The sequence below is a fragment of the Staurois parvus genome, unplaced genomic scaffold (genome assembly GCF_062004578.1).
Source record: "Staurois parvus isolate SC_StPar_1 unplaced genomic scaffold, SC_StPar_1.0 ptg000172l, whole genome shotgun sequence".
NCBI classification, from domain to species: domain Eukaryota; kingdom Metazoa; phylum Chordata; class Amphibia; order Anura; family Ranidae; genus Staurois; species Staurois parvus.
The window spans coordinates 11656351-11680162 of NW_028317968.1; the positions used below are offsets into that span (position 1 = coordinate 11656351).

At 41.3% G+C, this 23812-nt stretch overlaps 1 protein-coding gene across 5 annotated transcripts in view; it reads left to right on the top strand.

Moving 5' to 3' along the window:
• LOC149462654 (CYFIP-related Rac1 interactor A-like) overlaps nt 1-23812 on the top strand; it is a 63412-nt gene that overhangs the window by 30862 nt on the left and 8738 nt on the right. For 3 of the 5 annotated variants that reach the window (XM_089676682.1, XM_089676685.1, XM_089676683.1), the window contains exons 3-8: nt 9997-10118; nt 19667-19772; nt 20013-20149; nt 22593-22670; nt 22760-22876; nt 23467-23546. In XM_089676682.1, coding sequence (XP_089532808.1) covers nt 9997-10118; nt 19667-19772; nt 20013-20149; nt 22593-22670; nt 22760-22876; nt 23467-23546 — 640 coding nt within the window. Of the gene's footprint in view, nt 1-3783; nt 3864-9996; nt 10119-19666; nt 19773-20012; nt 20150-22592; nt 22671-22759; nt 22877-23466; nt 23547-23812 lie in introns of all 5 variants that reach the window. The other 2 variants (XM_089676681.1, XM_089676680.1) reach the window with 1 other exon arrangement.

Consider the following 23812-nt stretch of genomic DNA (forward strand, 5'->3'; position numbering starts at 1 on the left):
CTCCCATCCAACTGTTTATGTACATGGGCCAGATGGGAAGTGGTTAAATCTGCAATTCTGGCTATAAAATTATTTAAGACCCCCAGAATATTATATAATTTATGAGGTCCTGTGGAATTCAAAGATGGTTGTTGCAATTTTTTAGAGTCGCACTATATTTGCGCAACTGTTTATCAAATGCGTATTTTCAGGAGAAAAATACACTAAAATGAATTTTAGTGCAAACAAACACAATATAATACCCAATTCTTTGGTAAAATATAAAAAAGGGTTTCATCAAGTAAATAGATATCAAACATGTCAAATCTTAAATTTGCTTGCATCCGTGATAACACAAAAAAATAGTTACCTTAACTTCTCCATAGGCATTGTTTAAAAGACCTTTGCAACTCATCAGTTTAGAGTTAACATTGAATTATGCCCCTAAAATTATTTCTGTCATTCTTACATTCACAATACCTTACATGTATGGCGCATTTCCATCTGAGGTGTGTACAGGGCGTCAGGGTTACATTTAATTTTTTTTATTATATATATTATATTATAATTATTACATTTTATTATAATTTTTTTCTCTTTTACTTTTTTTATCATCTTTTTTTCATCTAGCTTTATTGTTATCACAAGGGGACTAACAGGCCCCCTATCTGATATATTTGGGCAGTTGACAGGTACTCTTTATGTTGACTTCTCCTCTGCCCTCCATTACAGCTAATCAAGCATAGATTGTGTGGAGGTGCCTTCTATATGACAGCCAGGACCCAGCTGATTAAAAAGCTAACAAGCTGATGGCTGCATAGCAGCCATTGGCTTGTTTTAAATGCTTCACTCTCTGGATGTATGAAGTATGTCCAAAGAGGTGTAGCAGGTAATACAGACCTGCATTTATTTGTGTCTTTAATGATGGCCTGGAGTTCGGCTTTAATGTCTTTAGGGTTGGATTTAATTTTTCCATTTTACATATTATAAACCTAGCAACAACACTGACTAAGTCTCCATATAATATTGGTTATGAAATACACAAATATATACAGTTTAGAATATATATATATATATATATATATATATATATATACATACACACACACACAGGTTATAAAATATACAGACAAATATAATTAAAAATTCACCTTATCGTGAATGCTACAGAATATGCAGAATGCAACAAAAAAAATCCCCAGTGTCACATAGAGCCTAACAATTGGTTTGTATCCCTTAACTTACCATTAACTGATATACACTCACTGGATGCTTTATTAGGTACACCTGTTCAATTACTTGTTAACACAAATTGCTAATTAGCCAATCACATGACAGCAACTCAAAGCAACTAGGCATGTAGACGTGGTGAATATGACTTGCTGAAGTTCAAACCGAGCATCAGAATGGGGAAGAAAGGAGAATTAAGTGACTTTGAACATGGCATGGTTGTTGGTGCCAGATGGGTTGGTCTGAAAAACTGCTGATCAACTGAGAGTTTCTCACACAACCATCTCTAGGGTTTACAGAGAATGGTCCAAAAAAGAGAAAATATCCAGTGAGCGGCCATTGTTTGGACTAAAATGTCTTGTTGATGTCAGAGGTCAGAGGAGAATGGACAGACTGGTTGCTGAGACATGCAGATGGTACGGTCAGAATTTGACATAAACATGAAAGCATGGATCTATCCTACCTTGTATCAACAGTTCAGGCTGGTGGAGGTGGTGTAATAGTGTGGGGGATATTTTCTTTGCACTAGCAAGGTGTACCTAATAAAGTGGCCAGTGAGTGTATATAAGTTGTCACATGTCCCTCAATACATACATGGCCATGAATCACATTTTTCTTGTCCACTGGGATGAGCCAAATGTATCCGCTAAGTTTTCTGTCCTAACATATGACATAAAAGTGGTAGTTCATGTATAAATATCATACAACACAAAGGTAGGATGTTTGCTATAGAAGCCCAGCCAATCTACAAGCATTGGGCTTAATCTTGTCTCATTAAAAACATTATCGGTTGTCTTTGACAGAAACTTCTCAGTACAGCTTGTAATCTTGGCATTGATCACCATCAATATATTCTGTACACGCCTCAGTCATGACTTTATCAGTATCAGGCATTGCTAACAGTACGACTGTAATTGCAGAGGTTTGCTGATGCACCTCCATTATCTATAATGGAGGACCAAAACAAACATGTGAGTGCTGCTTCATTTATATCTCCTAGCACTCAGCACTTTGGAGATCTGTGCCCTCAGGTTCTCAGCCAATGCAATCGCTGTTCTGCCTATGGAACTTCCTTACATTATGCCTATGGCAGGAGAATAAAATACTGGCAACAATTTTGTTACTGGAATATACAAAGGATATAAGAAGCAAGAGGGAAATCCATGCTATCGGTGGCTATCCACCCTGGAAACAGAACTTTGGGTGGGAATCATTGTGAAGGAACTGTGAAGGCTTCTTTTTCTGAATTTCTTTTGAAAAGGATTGTTGACCAGCTGTCTGCCACTGACCTGGAACTTGGATTTAGTAAGTGAAGTCAAAGTGAAATTAGAACTTCTAATTGGTATATGAATTTAGGATTAGTGATTCAGAATGTACTGAAGTCAGAAACTAGACATAACAAGCAATAAGCTAGCTTTTTATGATGGTAACCCCACATTTCCCTCTGGCTGGGCTTGCTGAAGTCTTGAAGCTGTGCTCAAAAAAGGCAGGCAGAGTGCAAAGAACTATTCATCAGTGTTGCCTTTTGTCGCTTAGCATTTGATATTTTCCCCTTACTGACTTTCCATGCCTTGTTCTGCACTGCATGGGGGAAACCATCTTGATAGAGACAGGACTTTGCTTACTTATAGACTTCAACAAAATGGCGGCCATCTGCACACAGACACTGACTCCCTGTTGCATGGGTGTGAATGAAATGGGTATAAGATGGCTTCAACCACTATTCCCATCCATAGAGCACTCATTAGCTATGTTTCACCCTTTCTGGGGCTTAATTGTACAGTCCTTTATGTTTAAACCCTGAAAAGGGTGAGGCGTGTCTGTGGAGTTCTTTACAGGTGGAGAACAGGGGCTGAAGCCATCTTTTACCCATTTCATTCACACTCCTGCAATGTTTGTGTGCATGTGGCCCCAATTTTGTTGAAGTCTACTGGAGCCTGAAAGGCCCAATCCTGTCTTTCTTGCACTAATCTACCCACATGGTGATCCGACTGATACAGGTTTGGGGGGTATTTAAGCGGTATTATTTTAATTGTTTTGCTACCTTATGTTTGAGCCATCAGCAAGGAAAATAGTGAGCATCACCAAATCTCACTATGAATCTCCTGTGACTAGTAGCTAGAGGCACAGGGGTAGATTTACTAAAACTGGTGCCTTCAGAATTGGGTGCAACTGTGCATGATAGCCAATCAACTTCTATTTTCAGCTTGTTCAATTAGGCAATAAAACTTGGAAGCTAATTGGTTTTTATGCAGAGTTACAGCAGATTTTTGCCCACTCCACTTTTAGTAAATAACCCTCAGCTCACACTGCAAATACACAGCTATGAGGGAGTTACATTGCATGAAATGCACTGCTTTTTTTTAGGAGGAATTCCATGCAAAAGGTACATTTGTCAGGGTATTTCGTAGGGACAGTTAATATTTCTAAATGTTCTCTTGAACAGTATCACTTCCACTTTACCAGCTGCTCAGAATAAGGTAATGTGTTTTATGCTTTGAAGGCAGCGCTTTCCCAAATAGACGCACTTTCCCCCACCCATCATTCCCTCCTTTCTGTCTTTTTTTTTTACAGGTGTCAGATGGGGAACCTTCTAAAAGTCTTGTCTTATAGCGACCTAGAACAGTGTCCCACTTTTTTCCTTGACTTTGAACGTGAGATCACTTTAATTTTTCCATGTTTCTCTTTTGTTTTCATTATACTTTTACGTTTGTTTCGTTTTATCATGGATTACATGTTCAGTTGTAAATATTCATTTCATTGAGTTTCGCTCCATAGAAATCACATCCTATGTTTTCGAATATTATGGTTTGGGATGTTACTAGACCTTGTTTTATTTTTCTAATGTTCCATATAGTTGGTTTTGCAGGTGGTGTAAATTAAGACAAGGGGGATCACTAGCAGCGTGTAGAGTTGTTCATACATGGAGAATGATCATGATATCAAATTATTTTGGTGCAATCATGTGACAATCTCACTGTATGTGCAATATAAACTATTGCAGCCAGGAACCTCAGGAAACTATTTTCTAAGAAAGTAAATTGTTCAAAATGTTTGGCCAGTTTGCTACTGTTTCTGCTGATAACGCAGACTATTTATCACTTCTGTCCCCTGCTTATGCCTATGCATGCATTTACAAAGCTTGGTGCTTGTGCTGGGAACATTGTCAATGCATGCAGATATTCTTGCTTCCAGGAGGTTGTTTTTTTTAATACTATTTCAGTTATTGTTACTGATGCTTACATAAAAAATGGGTACTGTATGGTCAACTTTAGTCACATTGGTCACTGTTATTTTAGGGATTTTTAGGCCCCTTTCACACATGGCAGATTTCATTCTGATCAGCAAGGGGTCCACTAACAGATCCCCGCTGATTGGAGCAGAGCAGGCAGATATTCATTTTCTGCAGAGCAGACACAGACAGAACTTGCTGTGCTCTATGGGCACTGTCCATTTACACCCGACTACCCTTTGATCCTACCCAATCTGCCAAAACGGAAGAGGACGGATCCCCATCCATTTGTTTTAGTGGACCAGATTGGATCTGGAGGTAAGTGGGTGTAAACGGACACAAGGCTGTTTACAACAACTGGTCCATAGGGATGTATGGACTAACCGATCAGGTCCGCCTGAGAAAATGATAGGTGGACCTCATCGGATCACTCATGTGAAAAGGGCCTTATTTAACCACTTCCAGTCCGGACACTTTTACCCCCTTCCTGTCCAGGCCAATTTTCAGCTTTCAGTGCTATCACACTTTGAATGACAATTGCACGGTCATGCAACACTGTACCCATATGAATTTTTTAGCATTTTTTGAGAGAGATAAAGCTTTATTTTGGTGGTATTTATTCACCACTGGGATTTTTATTTTTTTGCTATGTAAATGAAAAAGTCCACAAATTTTGAAAAACGTGTTATTCTTATAAAATTTGCAAATAAATAGTATTTAATCATAAATCTTGGCCAAAATTTATTCTGTTATCTTTTTAGTTAAAAAAAACCCATATTAGTTTATAACCAAAATTATAATTTTTAAACATTTTTTTTACATTTTTTTAATTTTTTTTATATCATTATTTATGTGTTTTTTTTTACATACTTACTGTCACCCTAGCAGTACCATGGTGACAATGTACTACTTGTGGGGGGGGTGATGAAGATTTTTGTTTTTTACACTGATTGCTTTTACACCCATATAGGATGTAAAAGCAATCATTCCTCTTTCTCTCTAGCTGCATTTTTGCAGCCATTGAGAAATACTGTGTGAGCTGTGATTGGTAACAGCTTGTCACAGGGTACAAGGCTGTTGTGAATAGCTTTGTACCATGTGACGTCTGTGATCATTCACAGATTTCACACATAGTAAGCAATGATATCAGAAGTGACATCTTGCTTACTACTCTGCATGTGATCACTGATTGGCCAATCAGTGATCACATGATCGGGACCTCGCACAGAGGTCCCAACCCGACGATCGGTGTTCCAATGTGTCCGGAGGACACAGCGGGCACCGGATCGTGGTGCTGCGCGCTCCCAGGATGCGCGTACAAGCAGGGTGCGGGGAGGCCATTTATAAATGGCCACCCAACCCTGCACTGCCACCGTCCGGCCGTTTATATACAATGGCCGGACGGGAGGTGGTTAACAATTCAAATGAGTCCACTGAACCTTACCTGTAATCTTTAAAGAATATGTGCATAATGAGTGAAAGAATTAAAAAAAAAATAACCATCATGTTTCTCTTTATTGCTGGGTGACTTAATGACAGCAACCCTAAAATAAGAAATTCTCTATATCACCCGCTATTGCACATGTCTTTTAGCATGAATGGAATGTGCTGAAAGAAGGAGGAAGATAAAGAATGCAATATTTTTCAGAGTATGAATTCCCAGTGTGCCTTCAGATATGTATAATCTTTGATCATGCCACCCAATCTTAAAGCAGAAATAAAACGGTCTCTGGCACCACAAACTGAAACATTATTTAGCTAATGTTTAGTATGCAAAGCAAACATCCCTATCCATCCATGTTTCCATGCTTTATTTTGTTGAGAAATCACTTTTAAAAAACACCTCCCTTGCATTTCTATTTACGGCCATCTTGAGTAAGGGCAGGTGATTCATGTAGCATTTACTTACTGGAAATCATTTGCTCTTAGCTCACGCATGCAGGAGGGTGTGTTTAGCTGAGAAAGTTCCTCCTCCTCTCCTCCAGATGAAAGACAATAATGCCCATGAAGACTCCTGGGATGTATGACATCAGTTTGGCCTAGGCCAGAAACCACGAAACAACTGAAGAAATGTAAAAAAAATGTAAACAAGTAAATACAATATACATTCCAATCTATTGACTAATGCTAGGGTTACAAATAAACTCTACTTTTTTCCTTAAAGCATTATCTGCATTAATGTAAAAAAAAAAACAAAAAACTCCCCACTTCCTAAGCTACTCACCCCCATCCCTAAACACTTACCTGACTGAGTCACTCCTCCAGCGCTTTCTCTTGCTTCCTGGTCTCACAGGAGACACTGAGAGCAGCTGGAGCCATAGCCTCCTATTGCTCTCAGTCAAACTCCTATGAGAAGGCATTTGGGGCGTGGCTTGCCAGTGCTGTTTGTGTCTGTGTTAGCACACAGCCCGGCTCAGGAGTGCACCCCCATGGTGCCCCCTTAGCACTGGACTTGCTGCCATAGCAAGAAGGAGCAGACATCAGCAGCAGAGGACTAAAATATTGGAGATAAGGAACTGCTCTGTGCAAAATCGTTGAACAGAGCAGGTAAGCATAACATCTTATATAATAAAAAAATAAAATAACCTTTATCACTTTAATGTTGATTGAAAAAGTTTAGTCTTGCTTTAAAGCAGAACTAAAGGCAGTTTTTTTCACCATGCAGTGGGGCTGTGCACTACATGGGTTAACTACGCGTTTTTGTGTAGGGGATTGGAGAGTAGAGATATACTCACCTAACCAATTCTGCCAGACTTGTCCCTGCCGCTACTGCCCCCTGCTGTCCAGTGGTCTTGTGCAGTAGACTATTCCTGACATCATCATGTCCATAGACCGGCTCTGGACATGGGGACGGAAGGAACAGTCCACCGCTGGAAGTGGAGGAGCGCCGTTTTCCAGAGGATCGAAGGATCGGGTGAGTATAGGCTCTGTGTTCACCCCTAGACAAAACAAGCAGTTAACCCATGCATTGCGCTGCATAGGAAAATAAATTTGCCTTAAGTCCTGATTTAAGCTAGCCCAGGGAGCATGCACATCGAAAGCAAGAGCTGTGTTTCTGCAGATGACTTTATTTGGAAGATGGACAAGATTGGGTTTAATACGACCTTTCATGATCCCAGCATTAAAAGGAGAAAAGGAAAAAGTTAAAAGGGTGATCGCTTACATTGGCAAACAAGTTTGCTTTGTCTAGGTTTGTTTGTAAAAATATATAATCTTAGTAGAAGCTAAGATTTTTTTAAATGTGCACCTATTCTTTAAAGTGATTTTTGAATTCTATGTATTAAAGTAAAAAAACTTCCAGTATCAGCCCCCCCCCCCCCCCAAATACTTACCTGGTTCCTCTGTTGATCCAGCACTGTGCGCAAGAGCAGCTCCGTTGCTATCTCTCTTCTCACAGGCACAGAGGCAGCAGTGGGAGCCTCTGCTCCTCCATTGGCTTTTGCTGCTGTCAATCAAATCCTGTGAAGAGGTAGTGGGGGTGAGGTCTAGCCATACTGTGTGTGTCAATTGACTCACACAGCCTGGCTCAGGATTGAGCCCACACATCTGCCCTCATAGCAAGTGCTTGCTTTGGGGGCTGACAGAAGAGCTCCAAGAGCGCCAGGGAGGGACCCCAGAAGAGGAGGTTCGGGGCTGCTCTGGGAAAACCATTACTTTCGAACAAGCTCTGTGACCAAGAGCAGCACCATTGCTCTGTCTCTCTCCTCACAGGCACAGAGGCAGCAATGGGAGCTTCTGCTTCTCCATTGGCTCCTGCTGCTGTCAATCAAATTCTGTGAAGAGGGGGTGTGGATTAGCCACACTGTGTGTGTCAGTTGACGCAAACAGCGTGGCACAGGATTGAGCCCACTTATCTGCCCCCATAGCAAGCGCTTGCTATGGGGGCGGACACAGAAGAGCTCCAAGAATGCCAGCAAGGGACCCCAAAAGAGAAGGTTTGGGGTTGCTCTGTGAAAACCATTACACAGAGCAGGTAATTATAACATGTTAATTATTTTAACTAAAAAAAGCTGAGCCTTAAAATGGTATAAAAACCCATACCAAAAATGTAATGTATTGCAGCTTACCAATCCTTAAATATGGTGGCTGCATTAGTTGTCTGTTTTTTGGCCTTGTTTCCTTTATTTTCACCTACTGATCCTGCCAGTAACATGCTTCCTGTTGTAACATATCTACACTCTGGATGGAGGAACAACAAAGACAGCAGCATTGTCAGTCTTGGGAGATGGTAGTGTTAGGTGCACTAGCAGATTTAAATTTGACTAACAAATTAAAGTGGTTCTAAAGGCTGAAGGTTTTTTTACCTTCATGCATTCTATGCATAAAGGGAAAAAACCTTCAGTATGTAGCTCGCCCCTCTACCCCCCCAATATGTACCTAAGCCCAATCTTGATCCAGTGATGTGCATGAGAGCAGAGGCTCTCCCGGGTTCTTCCATCCTCATTGGCTGAGACACTTTGACTCCCGCTGCTGTCAATCGCATCCAGTGAGGATGAAGTGGGGACAGGGAAGAGCCTCACTCTGTGTGTCTTATAGACTCAGCAGATGGGAGGAGCCAGAAGCACTGGTGGGGCACACAAGAAGAGGATGATCGGGGCTGCTCTGTGCAAAACTAGTGCACAGAGCAGGTAAATATAACTTGTTTGTTATTTTGTAAGAAGTTACAGAAACATTTTTTTAATGGGATAAAGGAATGTTTTTGAATTTAATATGTGGCTTTAAGATATTTCTCAAAATAGACATAGCACAGACTGATCTTTTTCTCTCCTCCTTTGTATACGTGTCCTATGGGTGAACTTGGCGTACTTCTATACCTTGTGCTTACAGCATGTAGTAACACCCAATATGCTATTGTACCTGCCTAATTATTATCCTCAGTGTAAGTAACTGTGCATTCTTTTTCAGCAAACATGTGACATTGCATCAACAACATACAATATTTTTAACTTGTTTAAATGACCCCCATTTTTTATTTGAAGAAAAGAACATAGTGGCAAGCTCTGTATACAGATCTTTGATAACGTACATGGACACAGTGAGACCTATATAGACCTAGCTGTTATCATTTTAACATACATCGCCTCTGTACCCTCGATTTGTTTTTTAAAGAAAATCCCTGTATAGATCTGATGAATCTATATACACTCTCTCCTCATTATCTCTGCTGGATGCACTGTTTCCTTCATTACAGAGCCTTGGCTAGAGGTCCTGACAATGCTTGATTCAATCCTAGAGGCAGTACATCTACCCAAGAGGCAAAAACCCTGGGAGAAAGAGTAGACAGAATCATCCTCATGGAGAAAAATCCATTTTCATAGAGCTTTTGTTTAGTACTGTGGGCCCAGACTGAATATATCTTCGGATTCTTATTGTATGTCTGCTGTTTCGTCAGTGTTCACACAGCTGTTAAACATTTTATGGCAAAGGCTTACTGCGTTCAGTGTTCCTTTTAGTAAAAACGACGCATTGTACTTTCAACTGAATGGGTTGTACTATGCTTGCTAGCTCTGCTGTCAGAAGCACATTTACTCTCTTATTATGTTTGGGAATTATAGATGCACAGCCCACGGAGGCAGAAACAGTAGTGTGGAATCAAGTCAACTCTGTCCTAGAAGAAGCCCAGAGTATCCTGGCTGAACTGCAATCCTACCGGGGTGCTGGGCAGGAAATAAGACAGGTGAGTTCTGTCCTGCACAGCTGACACTTATTAATGCTTGTACACATGATCAACTCTGTTCAGTGAGGTCTCATTCACAGAAGTGTACTACAGCATACTCCCAGAGGAGGACCGTGTTTGTCTGCATGGGGATGTCCAGGTGTTCCATGCATCCCTGTCCACAGATCCGATCCATTCTGCGGGGATTTTCGGAGAAGTGTCATAGCACCAGGTGACACCAACCCTATGGACGCCCCTGTCTCTGTACAGACTGTCCCGTTTATGTTAATGGGATTCAGCGGCTGCAGGAACACAGCTACTGCTCCCAATTTGACAGCCATGCAAGTGTGGGTGCACAACCCCAATCGCATAGTCTGCCCTAAGTACATGGGAAAACACAGCCCTCGCATGGGTGTATGTTGTAGTACGCCCGTGTGAACAAGGCCTTAGGCTCCATTCACAAGGGCATTTAGCCATGATCTGAATCCCAGCAGCAAGCGTCTACCGATTCCTGCAGCTGGGATTGACAGCTGCATGTGTATAGTCGAGGCTGCCAAGCCTGTACAGCCTGTCATTGCAGTGTATGGGTTAAGTGGTTGCAGCTATCGATTCCAGTTGCAGGAATTAGTAGATTCTTGGCAATAGGATTTGCAGTGTGGCTAAATGCCCGTGCCAATGAAGCCTTAGACAACGCCAAAATCAGGTTGATGTGCAAAATATAGCAATCCAGCAACCAATTAGATTTAGGTTCCCTAGAATCAGACCAGTGCTTGTTAGACCACTGTACTCCATACATTTATCTTTACCTAACTGAATAATCCCCAATATAGAGAATGATTGCTAAATTGCTATTTTGCTTTTTTTATCTAAAATGTGTATGTATACCAGAACATGGATAAATGATTTTACAAGTATTCATCTCTGCCATGTGTTATCTTGCATTTGTGTTAGACATACATGCGAAGTCATATACTACAACGCACACTGTACAGCATCTGACTACCAAATTTGCAGCAAAGTACCCATACAGATAGTGTTGTTGACTCATTTAGAATGTTAACGATTTTATCCAGGACTGTTTAGTTTGGTTTTGGAATCTTTATTAAGCCAGCATAAAAGTCATGTTTCGGGGCCTTGGAGAACCCCTTTATCAAGGCCTAAGTGGCATAGTCTTTCAAGACTACAAAACATTTTTCCTAACGATTTTCATGCAAGCCTAACGTTTATCAAAATCCAAGAACAAAATGGAATATATTGCAGCTCACCAAGCTTTAAGATGTGGTAGCTACCAGGGGCGGACTGACAACTCATGGGGCCCCCCAGGCAATAGGGGATCATGGGGCCCCTGTGTCCTTGCCCAAACTAAAAAAGCCTATGAAAAAGGTACCAGGGGCATCTCATGGGGCCCCCTACTGACCCCGGGTGCTCGGGCATTGCCCGAGTTTCCAAATGGTCAGTCCGCCCCTGGAAGCTACATTCGTTTTCCTCTTTCAGGGTTCTTTTACTTTATATGTTCCGCGTGATCTTGCCAGTAACAAACTTCCTGTCCTAAGCTGATAACATTTACACACTGTCCTGTATCTATAGAGAAAGAAAACTGAAGAAATAGCAAAAAAAAAAAAAAAAAAGAAGAGGAAAGGATTTTAAACGGCACCAAACACTAATTAGGACAATCTTAATAATTGAGACTTTTATTACAATAGGTATTAAAACACTGTACATATAAACACATTATAGGAAATGGGTCCATAATAATGCATAGAAACCACCATGCAGCATAGGAAAATAATAATACATAGGATAACCCCAACACATTTCAATTCTTGACATCGAATCTTCATCGGAGGGAACGTCAAGGTGGTTATGTAGGACCAAAGATACAAAATTGTCTTATTTCATGAGGGATGAGGGTCTCCCCCAAACCACAGGACTGACCTCTAGCTATTGGAGAGCAAAGGATGCCGCAGATTTTTCACACTAATGGACTGTATGAAAAACCACAAGGCTTCAGGGTCCAATCAAAGTAAATGATGAAGGTTTTCCATCATGTTGAACCACATAGGTACAAAACAGTTGGTGGTTCAAACAAGAAAACATATATGTCTGTGTCAGTGCAGCGACCAGCCTGTCCAACAGTCAGCAAAAGCTACTTCATGTATCCATAGAGAAGCAGCTTTGTCACTGGACGACGGACTACAGAATAGACTCACCTCTCCTGTTCTCCGTGACATTGAGGTGAGGTGTTTTGTAGCTCACAGATGTAGCTAGAAACAATACCAGTCAACATAGAGAGCACAAGAAGTCAAAGGCTTGCAAGATTTCTGGTGGATTCAACAAATATTTGTTTACACTAATTAGACAGATATAACAAAATGCTTTCATTGGTATATTTAAAAGACCAAAAAGGACTATATACGAGAGGTTCATTGTTAGGATTTACCATATTTTTCACTCCATAAGACGCACCTAGTGTTTAGAGGAGAAAAACAAGAAAAAAAATATATTCTGAACCAATGGACTGCAGACATAGTACAGGAAACGACCAGAGACTGTGGATGTACTACAGGAGATGGCCAGAGACTGCAGACATAGTACAGGAGACGATCAGAGACTGCGGACACAGTACAGGAGACGACCAGAGACTGCGAAGATAGTACAGAAGATGACTAGAGACTGCGAAGATAGTACAGCAGACGACCAGAGACTGCAGACATAGTACAGGAGACGATCAGAGACTGCGGACACAGTACAGGAGACGACCAGAGACTGCGGACATACTACAGGAGACGACCAGAGACTGCGGACATACTACAGGAGATGACCAGAGACTGCGGACATACTACAGGAGATGACCAGAGACTGCGGACATACTACAGGAGATGACCAGAGACTGCGGACATACTACAGGAGATGACCAGAGACTGCGGACATACTACAGGAGATGACCAGAGACTGCGGACACAGTACAGGAGATGACCAGAGATTGCGGACACAGTACAGGAGATGACCAGAGACTGCAGACATAGTACAGGAGATGACCAGAGACTGCGGACACAGTACAGGAGATGACCAGAGACTGCAGACACAGTACAGGATATGACCAGAGACTGCGGACACAGTACAGGATATAACCAGAGACTGCGGACACAGTACAGGAGATGACCAGAGACTGCGGACACAGTACAGGAGATGACCAGAGACTGCGGACACAGTACAGGAGATGACCAGAGACTGCGGACACAGTACAGGAGATGACCAGAGACTGCGGACATAGTACAGGAGATGACCAGAGACTGCGGACATAGTACAGGATATGACCAGAGACTGCGGACATAGTACAGGAGATGACCAGAGACTTCGGACATAGTACAGGATATAACCAGAGACTGCGGACATAGCACAGGATATGACCAGAGACTGCGGACATAGTACAGGATATGACCAGAGACTGCAGACTTAGTAAATGGGATGACCAGATACTGCGGACATAGTACAGGAGATGACCAGAGACTGCGGACTTAGTAAATGGGATGACCAGAGACTGCGGACTTAGTAAATGGGATGACCAGAGACTGCAGACCTTTGGAGAGCGGTGGGAGTAGGTACCCGAATTTGACAGGTACACGCTCCCACTTCCGCTGTGGTCGCCTAGGCTATTGGAAGCGGAAGTTGCCCTCCCTCCCTCCTCGTAGTATTCTGGGAGACGTGACAGGTCCCAGAAGACTACATGGCCATCCACAAAGCGCAGCACTTCTCACGCATGCGCAGTGGGCACCTGTCTGTGAAGCCGCAAGCTGTCGCAGCCAGGTGCCGGTGAGAGAAGACAGCCGGTGAAACCAGCGGTGATGAGGACACAGCTGGACCCAGGAACAGGTAGGATCGAGGAGTAGGTTCTGCTGCATAGAAGAGCCGAGCAGTCGGCCCGGTATTCTAACACAGCGGCGGCGAAGGGGAGAATACCGGGCTGGCCGCTCCATAAGACACACAGACAATTTTCCCCATTTTTGCAGGGGGGGGGGGGAGTGCGTCTTATGGAGCAAAAAATATGGTACATACCATTTAATAAAATTCTTCCATATAAGACAACCAGACAATCTGGTCAATTATAAACAAAGGCAAAACTTTTTTTTTGTGAGGGGAGGGATTAGAACCCCTGCCAGGTTTTATCACTGCCTGTGCCTCTGTTAGGTGGATTCAGCCTCTCCATTTGTCATGTTTACTGTTATCACTGAAAGTGAAAGAAATCCCAACTTTTGGGTTGTCACCAGAACAGGATTAGAGGGGAAATCTTCCAATAGGTACACTAGTTCTGGTGGCAGGAAAAGGGTGAGGGATCGGAGGAAGAAGCACTAGATTGGAAGGTAATGGAGATATGAGAGGACTACTTACAGTAATAAAAGGGAGATCAGAAGACCGGTGATCTCAGTGGAGGTATCAACGGTCCCCTCCTCTGGAATCGGCAGTGACAAGGTTCCTAGAGGGAGGACTTAGGCGAGTATATAAGGAGGGAAAATGCTTATTGCAATGGGTTAGAGGTGGCCGTGAAGGGGATATAGTGAAAAAGTATCTTTAGTCTGGAGTGGATCTTTAACTACACTTCTGCTCATTTTCTTTGCTCAGACTTTACTAAATCTCCACAAGTTTATTTAATTGTACTTTGTTGCTAAAAATATATTTTTGTACCTGTTCTGAATGCCAGATCCACCCATTGGCATTTGACTTTGACTTGTGTGTGTTTACATAACCTCCATCTTTGCCCACACGAACAATGTACTGGTGCACAGTGTGAGAAATCAATGCTGATGACCTATAAAGTTAACGTCTGCTTCTTTTCTGTGCCTGTTTGTGGTCCACCTCTGGACACTTTTTAAAACGTATACTTTTACTGGAATCTAATCAGTACATTTTTAAAAAAGCTTAGGGGAGGGTTAAAGAATTAATCTAATCTAAACGGATTTCTCCTTTTTCCTTGGCTTCTGGCAGGCTTGATTTGATTACTTGGTGGCTTGTTGAATCTCCCAAGTAACTAATGAGGAGATTTCCTACTAGAGATCTTAGATTTTGTTACCTGGCCCCTTACATTTCATATTTCTGTGAAGGGACATGTGGCAACACTACTCAAAGTAATACTCAAAGTAATACTCAAAGCAAAAAAGTGAATGTTTCTCATAGGAGGGAGAATGGCAAAGCAAGGATTTCACACAATCTAATTGTATTCTTTGTTTTTACAAGCTGGTAAGTGTTTAAAAAGACAACTTTAAGAATACGCAAAGCTGGAGTATCATGTAATTGTAGCATCTTTCAGCATTCTCTACTTTGCCGGAATGTGGGGCCATTCTTATCAGGCAAAGCTCTTCTGGCACTGCTGGGTAATGTTGGATCTGCTTTCTAAGCCATGCCCCCTAACATTCCTATTGGCTCATTACTATGATGAACTGCCTCACTGCAAATGGGAATGTGTGTGGGAAAGTGGGGTACTTTGGCAATGTTACAGCTTTGCCTGATCAGAAAAGCCCAGCATTCATTCAAACCAAAGCACATTGAAAGCTATGTGTCAACAGATTTTAGAATTATTGTATGCCCAAAGACCACTCAAAATCAAATAATACCTTAGAATTGTAGTGGGTCTGCTATGTGTATATAACACCAGCAAGAGTTCATCGCTTTGTTCTTTCTGTGCTATTTCTTTCTTTTAATACAAAACATCTTTATGACTCTTTGTTAGAGTTAAAGGACACATATAATGCCCAAGCCAACCAACAGTTTAAAACAAGAGGGATTAAAGCGCTCTACCTCCACTATCAGGTTTCATCCACTATTGGTGCTCATTCAGGCTCCTTGCAGCCTCTCAATCATCCAACCAAAAGGAAAAATAGTACCTTTATGTCTTTTCCAGCTTATATACAAGGCATTGTAGAGTTGCTAACATGTTTCTGCCAGTATGGCCTTACTCATAGCAGCGAGTTTCACCACTACTAATAGAAGCTAATATATTGTGTGCACATGAAATACATTTTTTAAAAAATGCATTAAAATGGATGATGTTAGCATAATGAAAGCACCCCAAAACAAATAAACATTTACAACATCAAATTAGGCACAAACATGTATTGGATAACAAAACAGAAAAGTCTAAGGCTACTGTTTGTGTGGTGGTCTGCTTAACCTCTGACTTGGAAGAAGAAACACTAAATTCACACAGATATGGTGGGGCTGCATTGGGCGGCTATCCTAGATTGTAAGCTCCAAGGAGCAGGGCCCTCCTATCCCTCTTGTATTGAACTGTATTGTTGCTGTATTGTCTCCCGTTATATTGTAAAGCGCTGAGCAAACTGTTGGCACTATATAAATCCTGTATAATAATAATATTTAAGTTCAGTCCCACAGCATGACAAGGTGAATTGCCTGTTCTCTGGAGTGTCAGGTTCACACAACCGCGTTGCAATGTTGCGCACTCAGTGAGAAAAGTACTGCATGCCATCCACTGCCTTGGACCACACGACCAGCAATGGAACTTAAATGTCTTTGTGACATTTCAATGAAGTTAATTTAACCACTTGCTGTCCGCCTGCTGTTTATAAACGGCAGGATGGTGGCACTCCAGGGGCGGGTTGCTGTTCATAAACGGCACCCGCCATTTCTAGCTGTGCACGCTCCCTGAGAGCGCGCAGCACCGCAACTCGATGCCCGCTGTGTCCTCCGGACAGAGTGGAGCACCAATGGTCGGATGGGACCTCTGTACAAGGTCCCGATCACATACAGTCATGGCCGAAATTGTTGGCACCCTTGATATTTCTCCAGGAAATCATGTATTTCTCACGAAACGTATTGCATTAACACATGTTTTGCTATACACATGTTTATTCCCTTTGTGTGTATTGGGACAAAACAAAAAAAGGGAGGAAAGAAAGCAAATTCGACATAATGTCACACAAACCTCCAAAAATGGGCTGGACAAAAGTATTGGCACCCTTTCACAACTGCGGATAAATAAGAATGTTACAAGCATGTGATGCTCCTGTAAACTCACCTGGGGCAAGTAACAGGTGTGGGCAATATAGAAATCACACCTGAAAGCAGATAAAAAGGAGAGACGTTCACTTAACCTTTGCATTGTGTGTCTGTCTGTGCCACACTAAGCATGGACAACAGAAAGAGGAGACGAGAACTGTCTGAGGACCTGAGAACCAAAATTGTGGCAAAATATCAACAATCTCAAGGTTACAAGTCCATCTCCAGAGAACTAGATTTGCCTTTGTCCACAGTGCGCAACATTATCAAGAAGTTTGCAACCCATGGCACTGTAGCTAATCTCCCTGGTCGTGGACGGATGAGGAAAATTGATGAAAGATTGCAACGCAGAATAGTCCGGATGGTGGATAAGCAGCCCCAAACATGTTCCAAAGACATTCAAGCTGTCCTGCAGGCTCAGGGAGCATCAGTGTCAGCGCGAACTATCCGTCGACATTTAAATGAAATGAAACGCTATGGCAGGAGACCCAGGAGGACCCCACTGCTGACACAGAGACATAAAAAAGCAAGACTACAGTTTGCCAAAATGTACTTGAGTAAGCCAAAAGCCTTCTGGGAAAACGTCTTGTGGACAGATGAGACCAAGATAGAGCTTTTCGGTAAAGCACATCATTCTACTGTTTACCGAAAACGGAATGAGGCCTACAAAGAACAAAACACAGTACCTACGGTAAAATATGGTGGAGGTTCAATGATGTTTTGGGGTTGTTTTGCTGCCTCTGGCACTGGGTGCCTTGACTGTGTGCAAGGCATCATGAAATCTGAGGATTACCAAAGGATTTTGGGTCGCACTGTAGGGCCCAGTGTCAGAAAGCTGGGTTTGCGTCCAAGATCCTGGGTCTTCCAGCAGGACAATGACCCCAAACATACGTCAAAAAGCACTCAGAAATGGATGGCAAAGAAGCGCTGGAGAGTTCTGAAGTGGCCAGCAATGAGCCCAGATCTAAATCCCATTGAACACCTGTGGAGAGATCTTAAAATTGCTGTTGGGAAAAGGTGTCCTTCCAATAAGAGAGACCTGGAGCTGTTTGCAAAGGAAGAGTGGTCCAAAATTCCGGGTGAGAGGTGTCAGAAGCTTATTGATGGTTATAGGAAGCAACTGATTTCAGTTATGTTTTCCAAAGGGTGTGCAACCAAATATTAAGTTAAGGGTGCCAATACTTTTGTCCAGCCCATTTTTGGGGTTTTGTGTGACATTATGTCATATTTGCTTTTCTGCCTCTGTTTTATATTTGTTCCAATACATACAAAGGGAATAAACATGTGTATAGCAAAACATGTGTTAATGCAATACCTTTTTTGTGTGAAATACTTGATTTTCAGGAAAAATATCAAGGGTGCCAACAATTTCGGCCATGACTGTATCACATGCAGAGTAGTAAGCAAGATGTCACTTGTGACATCATTGCTTACTACGTGTGAAATCTGTGAATGATCACAACAGCAATATTCACAACAGCCTTGTACCATGTGACAAGCTGTGACCAATCACAGCTCACTCAGTAGTTTTCAATGGTTGCAAGAATGCAGACAGAGAGAAAGAGAAATGATTGCTTTTATATCCTATATGGGTGTAAAAGCAATCAGTGTAAAAAAAAAAAAAAATCTTCATCACCCCCCATAATTAGTACAGTGTCACCATGGTATGTATGTTTAAAAAAAACAAAAAAAACATAAATAATAATATAAAAAAATAAAATAAAAATGTAAAATAAAGTTTAAAAATGATAATTTTTGGTTATAAACTAATTTGGCTTATTTTTTTTTTTTTACTAAAAAGATAACGGAATACATTTTGGCCAAGATTTATGATGAAAGATTATTTATTTGCAAAATTTTATAAGAAAAACACTTTTTTTCAAAATTTTTTGACTTTTTCATTTACATAGCAAAAAAAATTAAAATCCCAGCGGTAAATAAATACCACCAAAATAATATCTGTCTCAAAAAAATGGTAAAAAATTCATATGGTTACAGTGTTGCATGACCGCGCAATTGTCATTCAAAGTGTGATAGCGCTGAAAGCTGGAAATTGCCCTGGACAGAAAGGGGGTAAAAGTGTCCGGACAGGAAGTGGTTAATTTAAAAAAAAAAAAACAAGGTGAACAAAGTGATGCACCAAGATTGGTGCATCGGCACTGAGACAATCCCACTGCACACCCGCCGCTTCGTTGTAACGTGGTAGCTGGTGTGAACTAGCCCTTAGTAAGAAAGGAGGTTTGCTAGCTACAATAAAGGTATGCTTTTACCTAACCCTTGTTGTCCTCCTCCCCCCAACTTGAATGGGGTGATATAGATTGATACAGGGATCCTTGGTATACAGGTACATTCTTGTTTGCTGGGAAGGAGTGGTTAGGGAAGTTTAGTTTAGGGGATTATAGTAGGTGGGATAGGTTTATGAGAAGTTCAGTTTTTAGAAGCTCCATTGTGGCTGAAGTGAACAAATGTTCTATTTTTTTTTTTTTTAGACATGTTCTTGTTTCATATGTACAGATGCAGATAAGTAAAAATACAGTATTTTCCTGTGTTTTATTCAGGCAATACAGAATCCACTGGATTTGCATCTACAGGAAGAGGCATGGCGGGCTGTATGTCCTCTAGTAGCCAAACTTAAACGCTTCTATGAATTCTCTCTACGACTTGGTAATTTGTATTTATTATGCTCTTTATACTCTTTACAATTTTGTGTTTATTATTTTTTTTTGTGACTACTAAGCTTGGCATCCAAAGTCATTGTGCTGCAATGCAAAGGATTAGTGTTATTTTCTACAAAATTATAGTACTCTATTATTGACATATCTCTTATAAAATCCCTTAAGAATATATTAGCCTGATTTCTGCGGTTTACCAACTCTCTCTGCTGTCAATATTTGTTGTCCATAGAAAATGCACTGCACAGCCTGCTGGAAGCACTTACGTCACCTCCGTATGCTCCAACCCAACACCTGGAGAGAGAGCAGGCCCTGGCCAAGCAGTTTGCTGAAATCCTGCATTTTACCCTCAGCTTTGATGAGCTCAAGGTATGAGATCACTGGCTGGCATCACACATCCTGCAATGTGTTCAGAAATGTTTTTTTTTTTTTTTTTTTTAGGAATTCCACACCATTTTAGAAACATTTTATTATTCTTTCACTCCCTATACAATAGCGATGTTAGTAGGTTAATTGGATTGTAACTGGACCCAGTGAAGGTATGTTTATAATGAGGGCATTAGAATACTAAACTCCTTTCAGGGGATCAATTGCAGATCTGGTTCTTTGTATAATCTGTAAGTAACCGCATAGTATATCAAGGTTATATTTATACAGGAAATAATAATTATGTTGTATTTATATAGGAGGTCATACAACCTCTAAGAGTAAGGCAAAGTCAAATCTATGGACACGTCTTCCTCTAACCACGTCAATGCATGGCAAATAATAAAATTATTAATGAAGGGGTTCCTGTTAATACCATGGATTCGGCACCCTTTTAGCTAACAGCTGTTATACATGCAGGGTAAAAGTGAAATATGAGCAAATCAAGCCATGTTATTAATCCCATCCTTTTTGAATCCTGGTTCACACTTGTGCGGGCCATGCGGCCTGCGTTTGCGCCAGCACAGCAGCCCATTTTTTTTTTAACATTCTTTATTTATATAGCTTTTTCACAGAACAAACATACAACAATAAGGCAAGTAGGTGGATGCTGCCATAAAAGACAACAAACCAGATTCAGTCCAGATACATAAAAAATCAAATTGCCATCCTCAAAAACAGCATAGTGTAATACACTAGGCCACGAGTCAATACAAACAGACCAGTCTGCTAACCATAAGCAAACACTAACAGCATCCAAAACAGGAAAAAAAAAATAAAAAAAAAGGAAAGAAGGGAGAGGGAAGAAAGAAGAGAAATAGAAAAAGGAAAAAAAAGGGTGGGGGGGGAATACAACAGAGAAAGGAAGAAGGGATAAAAGCCACAGCAAAGGGGCAAAAAGAGAATGACGAAGGGACTTCAAGCCATCGAGCGCAGCAGGGAATCATATTCACTTGAGCAGGTAAAGAGAGACCAGTGGATCCATCTATGGCAAAACTGGGCCTCTTGACCCCGAGCCGCCTCCATAATATTTTCCATTGAGTGTATGTCCTTCACCCTAGATAACCACATAGAAATAGAGGGGGGAGCCTCCTGCTTCCAGAGATCCGGTATACAGGCCCGAGCAGCATTGAGGAGCAAATGCACCAACAAAGAGCGTTTGAAATGTTTCCTAGAAAGAGCAGCAGATATTCGGCAGGGTCATACCCCAGATCAAACTCAGTTAGGCATTTAATAAGTTCCCTAACCTGCGCCCAAAAGGTAGTCAATTTCCTACAAGACCAAAAGATATGCAAGAGCGAGCCATCCTCCTCCATACAGCGCCAGCATACCTTCGTGGCCTCAGGGAAGATCTTATGCAGGATGAGCGGAACCCTATACCACCGTGTAAGCAGTTTATACCCAAATTATCCCATTTATTTGAATGGGCTGCCATTCCTGCATTTTCCTGCAAAAAAAAGTGCATGTACCTTTTTCAAAACGTGGCCCACAGGGAAATCGCATGGTCCTTTTGACCATGATATTTCCCTGAAATTCCTGCAAACGTGCTCCAGGTTGAGATGTGTGGGGGGTGCCATTCAGAATGAATGTCAGTCCTGCGCTGTCTGTGGATTCCCACATCGGCAACCAGTCCACACAGTGTTGAGCAGGGGTGGGCAACTGTGGCCCTCCAGCTGTTGTAGAACTACAAGTCCCATGAGGCATTGCAAAACTGACAGTTACAAGCATGACTCCCAAAGGCAGAGGCATGATGGGACTTGTAGTTTACCAACAACTGGAGGGCCACAGTTGCCCACCCCTGGCTTAGAGTATTACTGGATTGAAGAATCCTGTACATTTTTGTATTTCCACAAAATATAAGGAAGTTATTTTATGCTGTTTCAGTTGGCCTACGATCAAAAATAATTTTGCCCACATGCTAACTCATGAAGTCTAGTGTGTGTTAACGTAAAAGAGAAGTACTCAGCAGCAATACATGCATGTCTCAAAGTTTTGTCACTTTAAAGACCCTGCAACATTAACAGCATTGCTGTGAACGGAGCAGTGTCAGCACTGTCCAGTTGCCTTTTGCTAAACAGCCAAATCCCTCTCACTGCCCTTTCTGACATGATCAAGCTATTTTTACACTTATACTGATAGAATAAAATGCTTTCAGTAATATACTACATACATAGCTTATATAGTATATTTAGTTTATGTACACTTTAAGCTACAGGTTAGCAATTTAAAGAATGGTTAATTAATTGATAAGGACAGATATCTAGTTATGGTAACCACCTAAGCAGAAATCTGTAATGGGAAGAGGCCATTTTAAATATAATGGACAGATAAGTCACAAAAGACTTTTGTTTGACAGATAAACTTTCTCTACATCTGTTTTCTTCAGATGACAAATCCAGCTATACAAAACGACTTTAGTTATTACAGGCGGACTGTGAGTCGTAATCGACTAAATAACTTCCAGGTAAGGTCTGTGACATGACCCTGCTGAAGAATTTCTTCCGCCATGTTAGCATCCTTGTTTAAAGCCTATATTCTTTCTCTACACCTCAGGTGGATGCGGAGTGTGATGTAAACAATGAGATGGCAAATCGCATGTCTTTGTTCTATGCGGATGCTACACCTATGCTGAAAACGCTGAGCAATGCAACTACCAAGTTTGTCTCTGAGGTGAGAGTAATGCATGCCATACATGGGTCGAATTCCAAATAATTTTACAGCCGAAAATCAAAAACGTTGTTCGCTCGGTAATCCGATGGTGCCATTAATGATTCGAAAATCTGCCGACCAAGTCATAAAGTTCACCCCATATAACAGGCGAAACTTCTGTTCCTTCCAGGTCACGGCTCATGCGCATATTCTTTTCGGAAAAACAATCGTACTATTTGACCATCGAGTTGAAAATCGGTCATTTTTCATGAATTTTCCAACATGCCCGATCACTGAAAAGGGGAGGAGCCATAAAAATCAGCCGGTGCCATTGACCCTCTAACAGAGCGAAAATCAGCCGATTATTCTTAGGTCCGATTTTCTGATGAAAAATCGGTCGAATTTCGACCTATGTATGGCCAGCATAACAGATAGAAAAGAGAAATTATGCCAGTGCAAAAACTGTATAGGTTTCCCCTGTACATAGATTAGTACACTATGTGAGAACTACAGCAATAGAGACTAATTGCATGCACCTAGTTCACACAATGTACTGGAATGTATGTGTTGATCTGAATATATAGTTATATGGCTTTTCTGTACCTCTGCAGAACAAGTCTTTGCCGATTGAGGACACAACAGACTGTTTAAGTACTATGGCATGTGTTTGCAGAGTTATGCTTGAGAATCCGTAAGTATCCTAAAGTCACATGAAGACAACCCACGCCTACTTCTTCTGCCATGTTGATGTCAAATTTCACTCATGTATTTCAATTTAGATAACATCGGACTGCTGTGTGAGCTATGCTATTCTTGTTTGACATTGTTGCATTTCTTTTTTTATCCTATTAGTCCCCCATGTGATGTGGTAACATATTGTCAATTACAGCAATTGTACTGGAAAATGCCAATGTACAAAACATCTAGAAATCTAAAATATGCCCACTTGTTTATTGA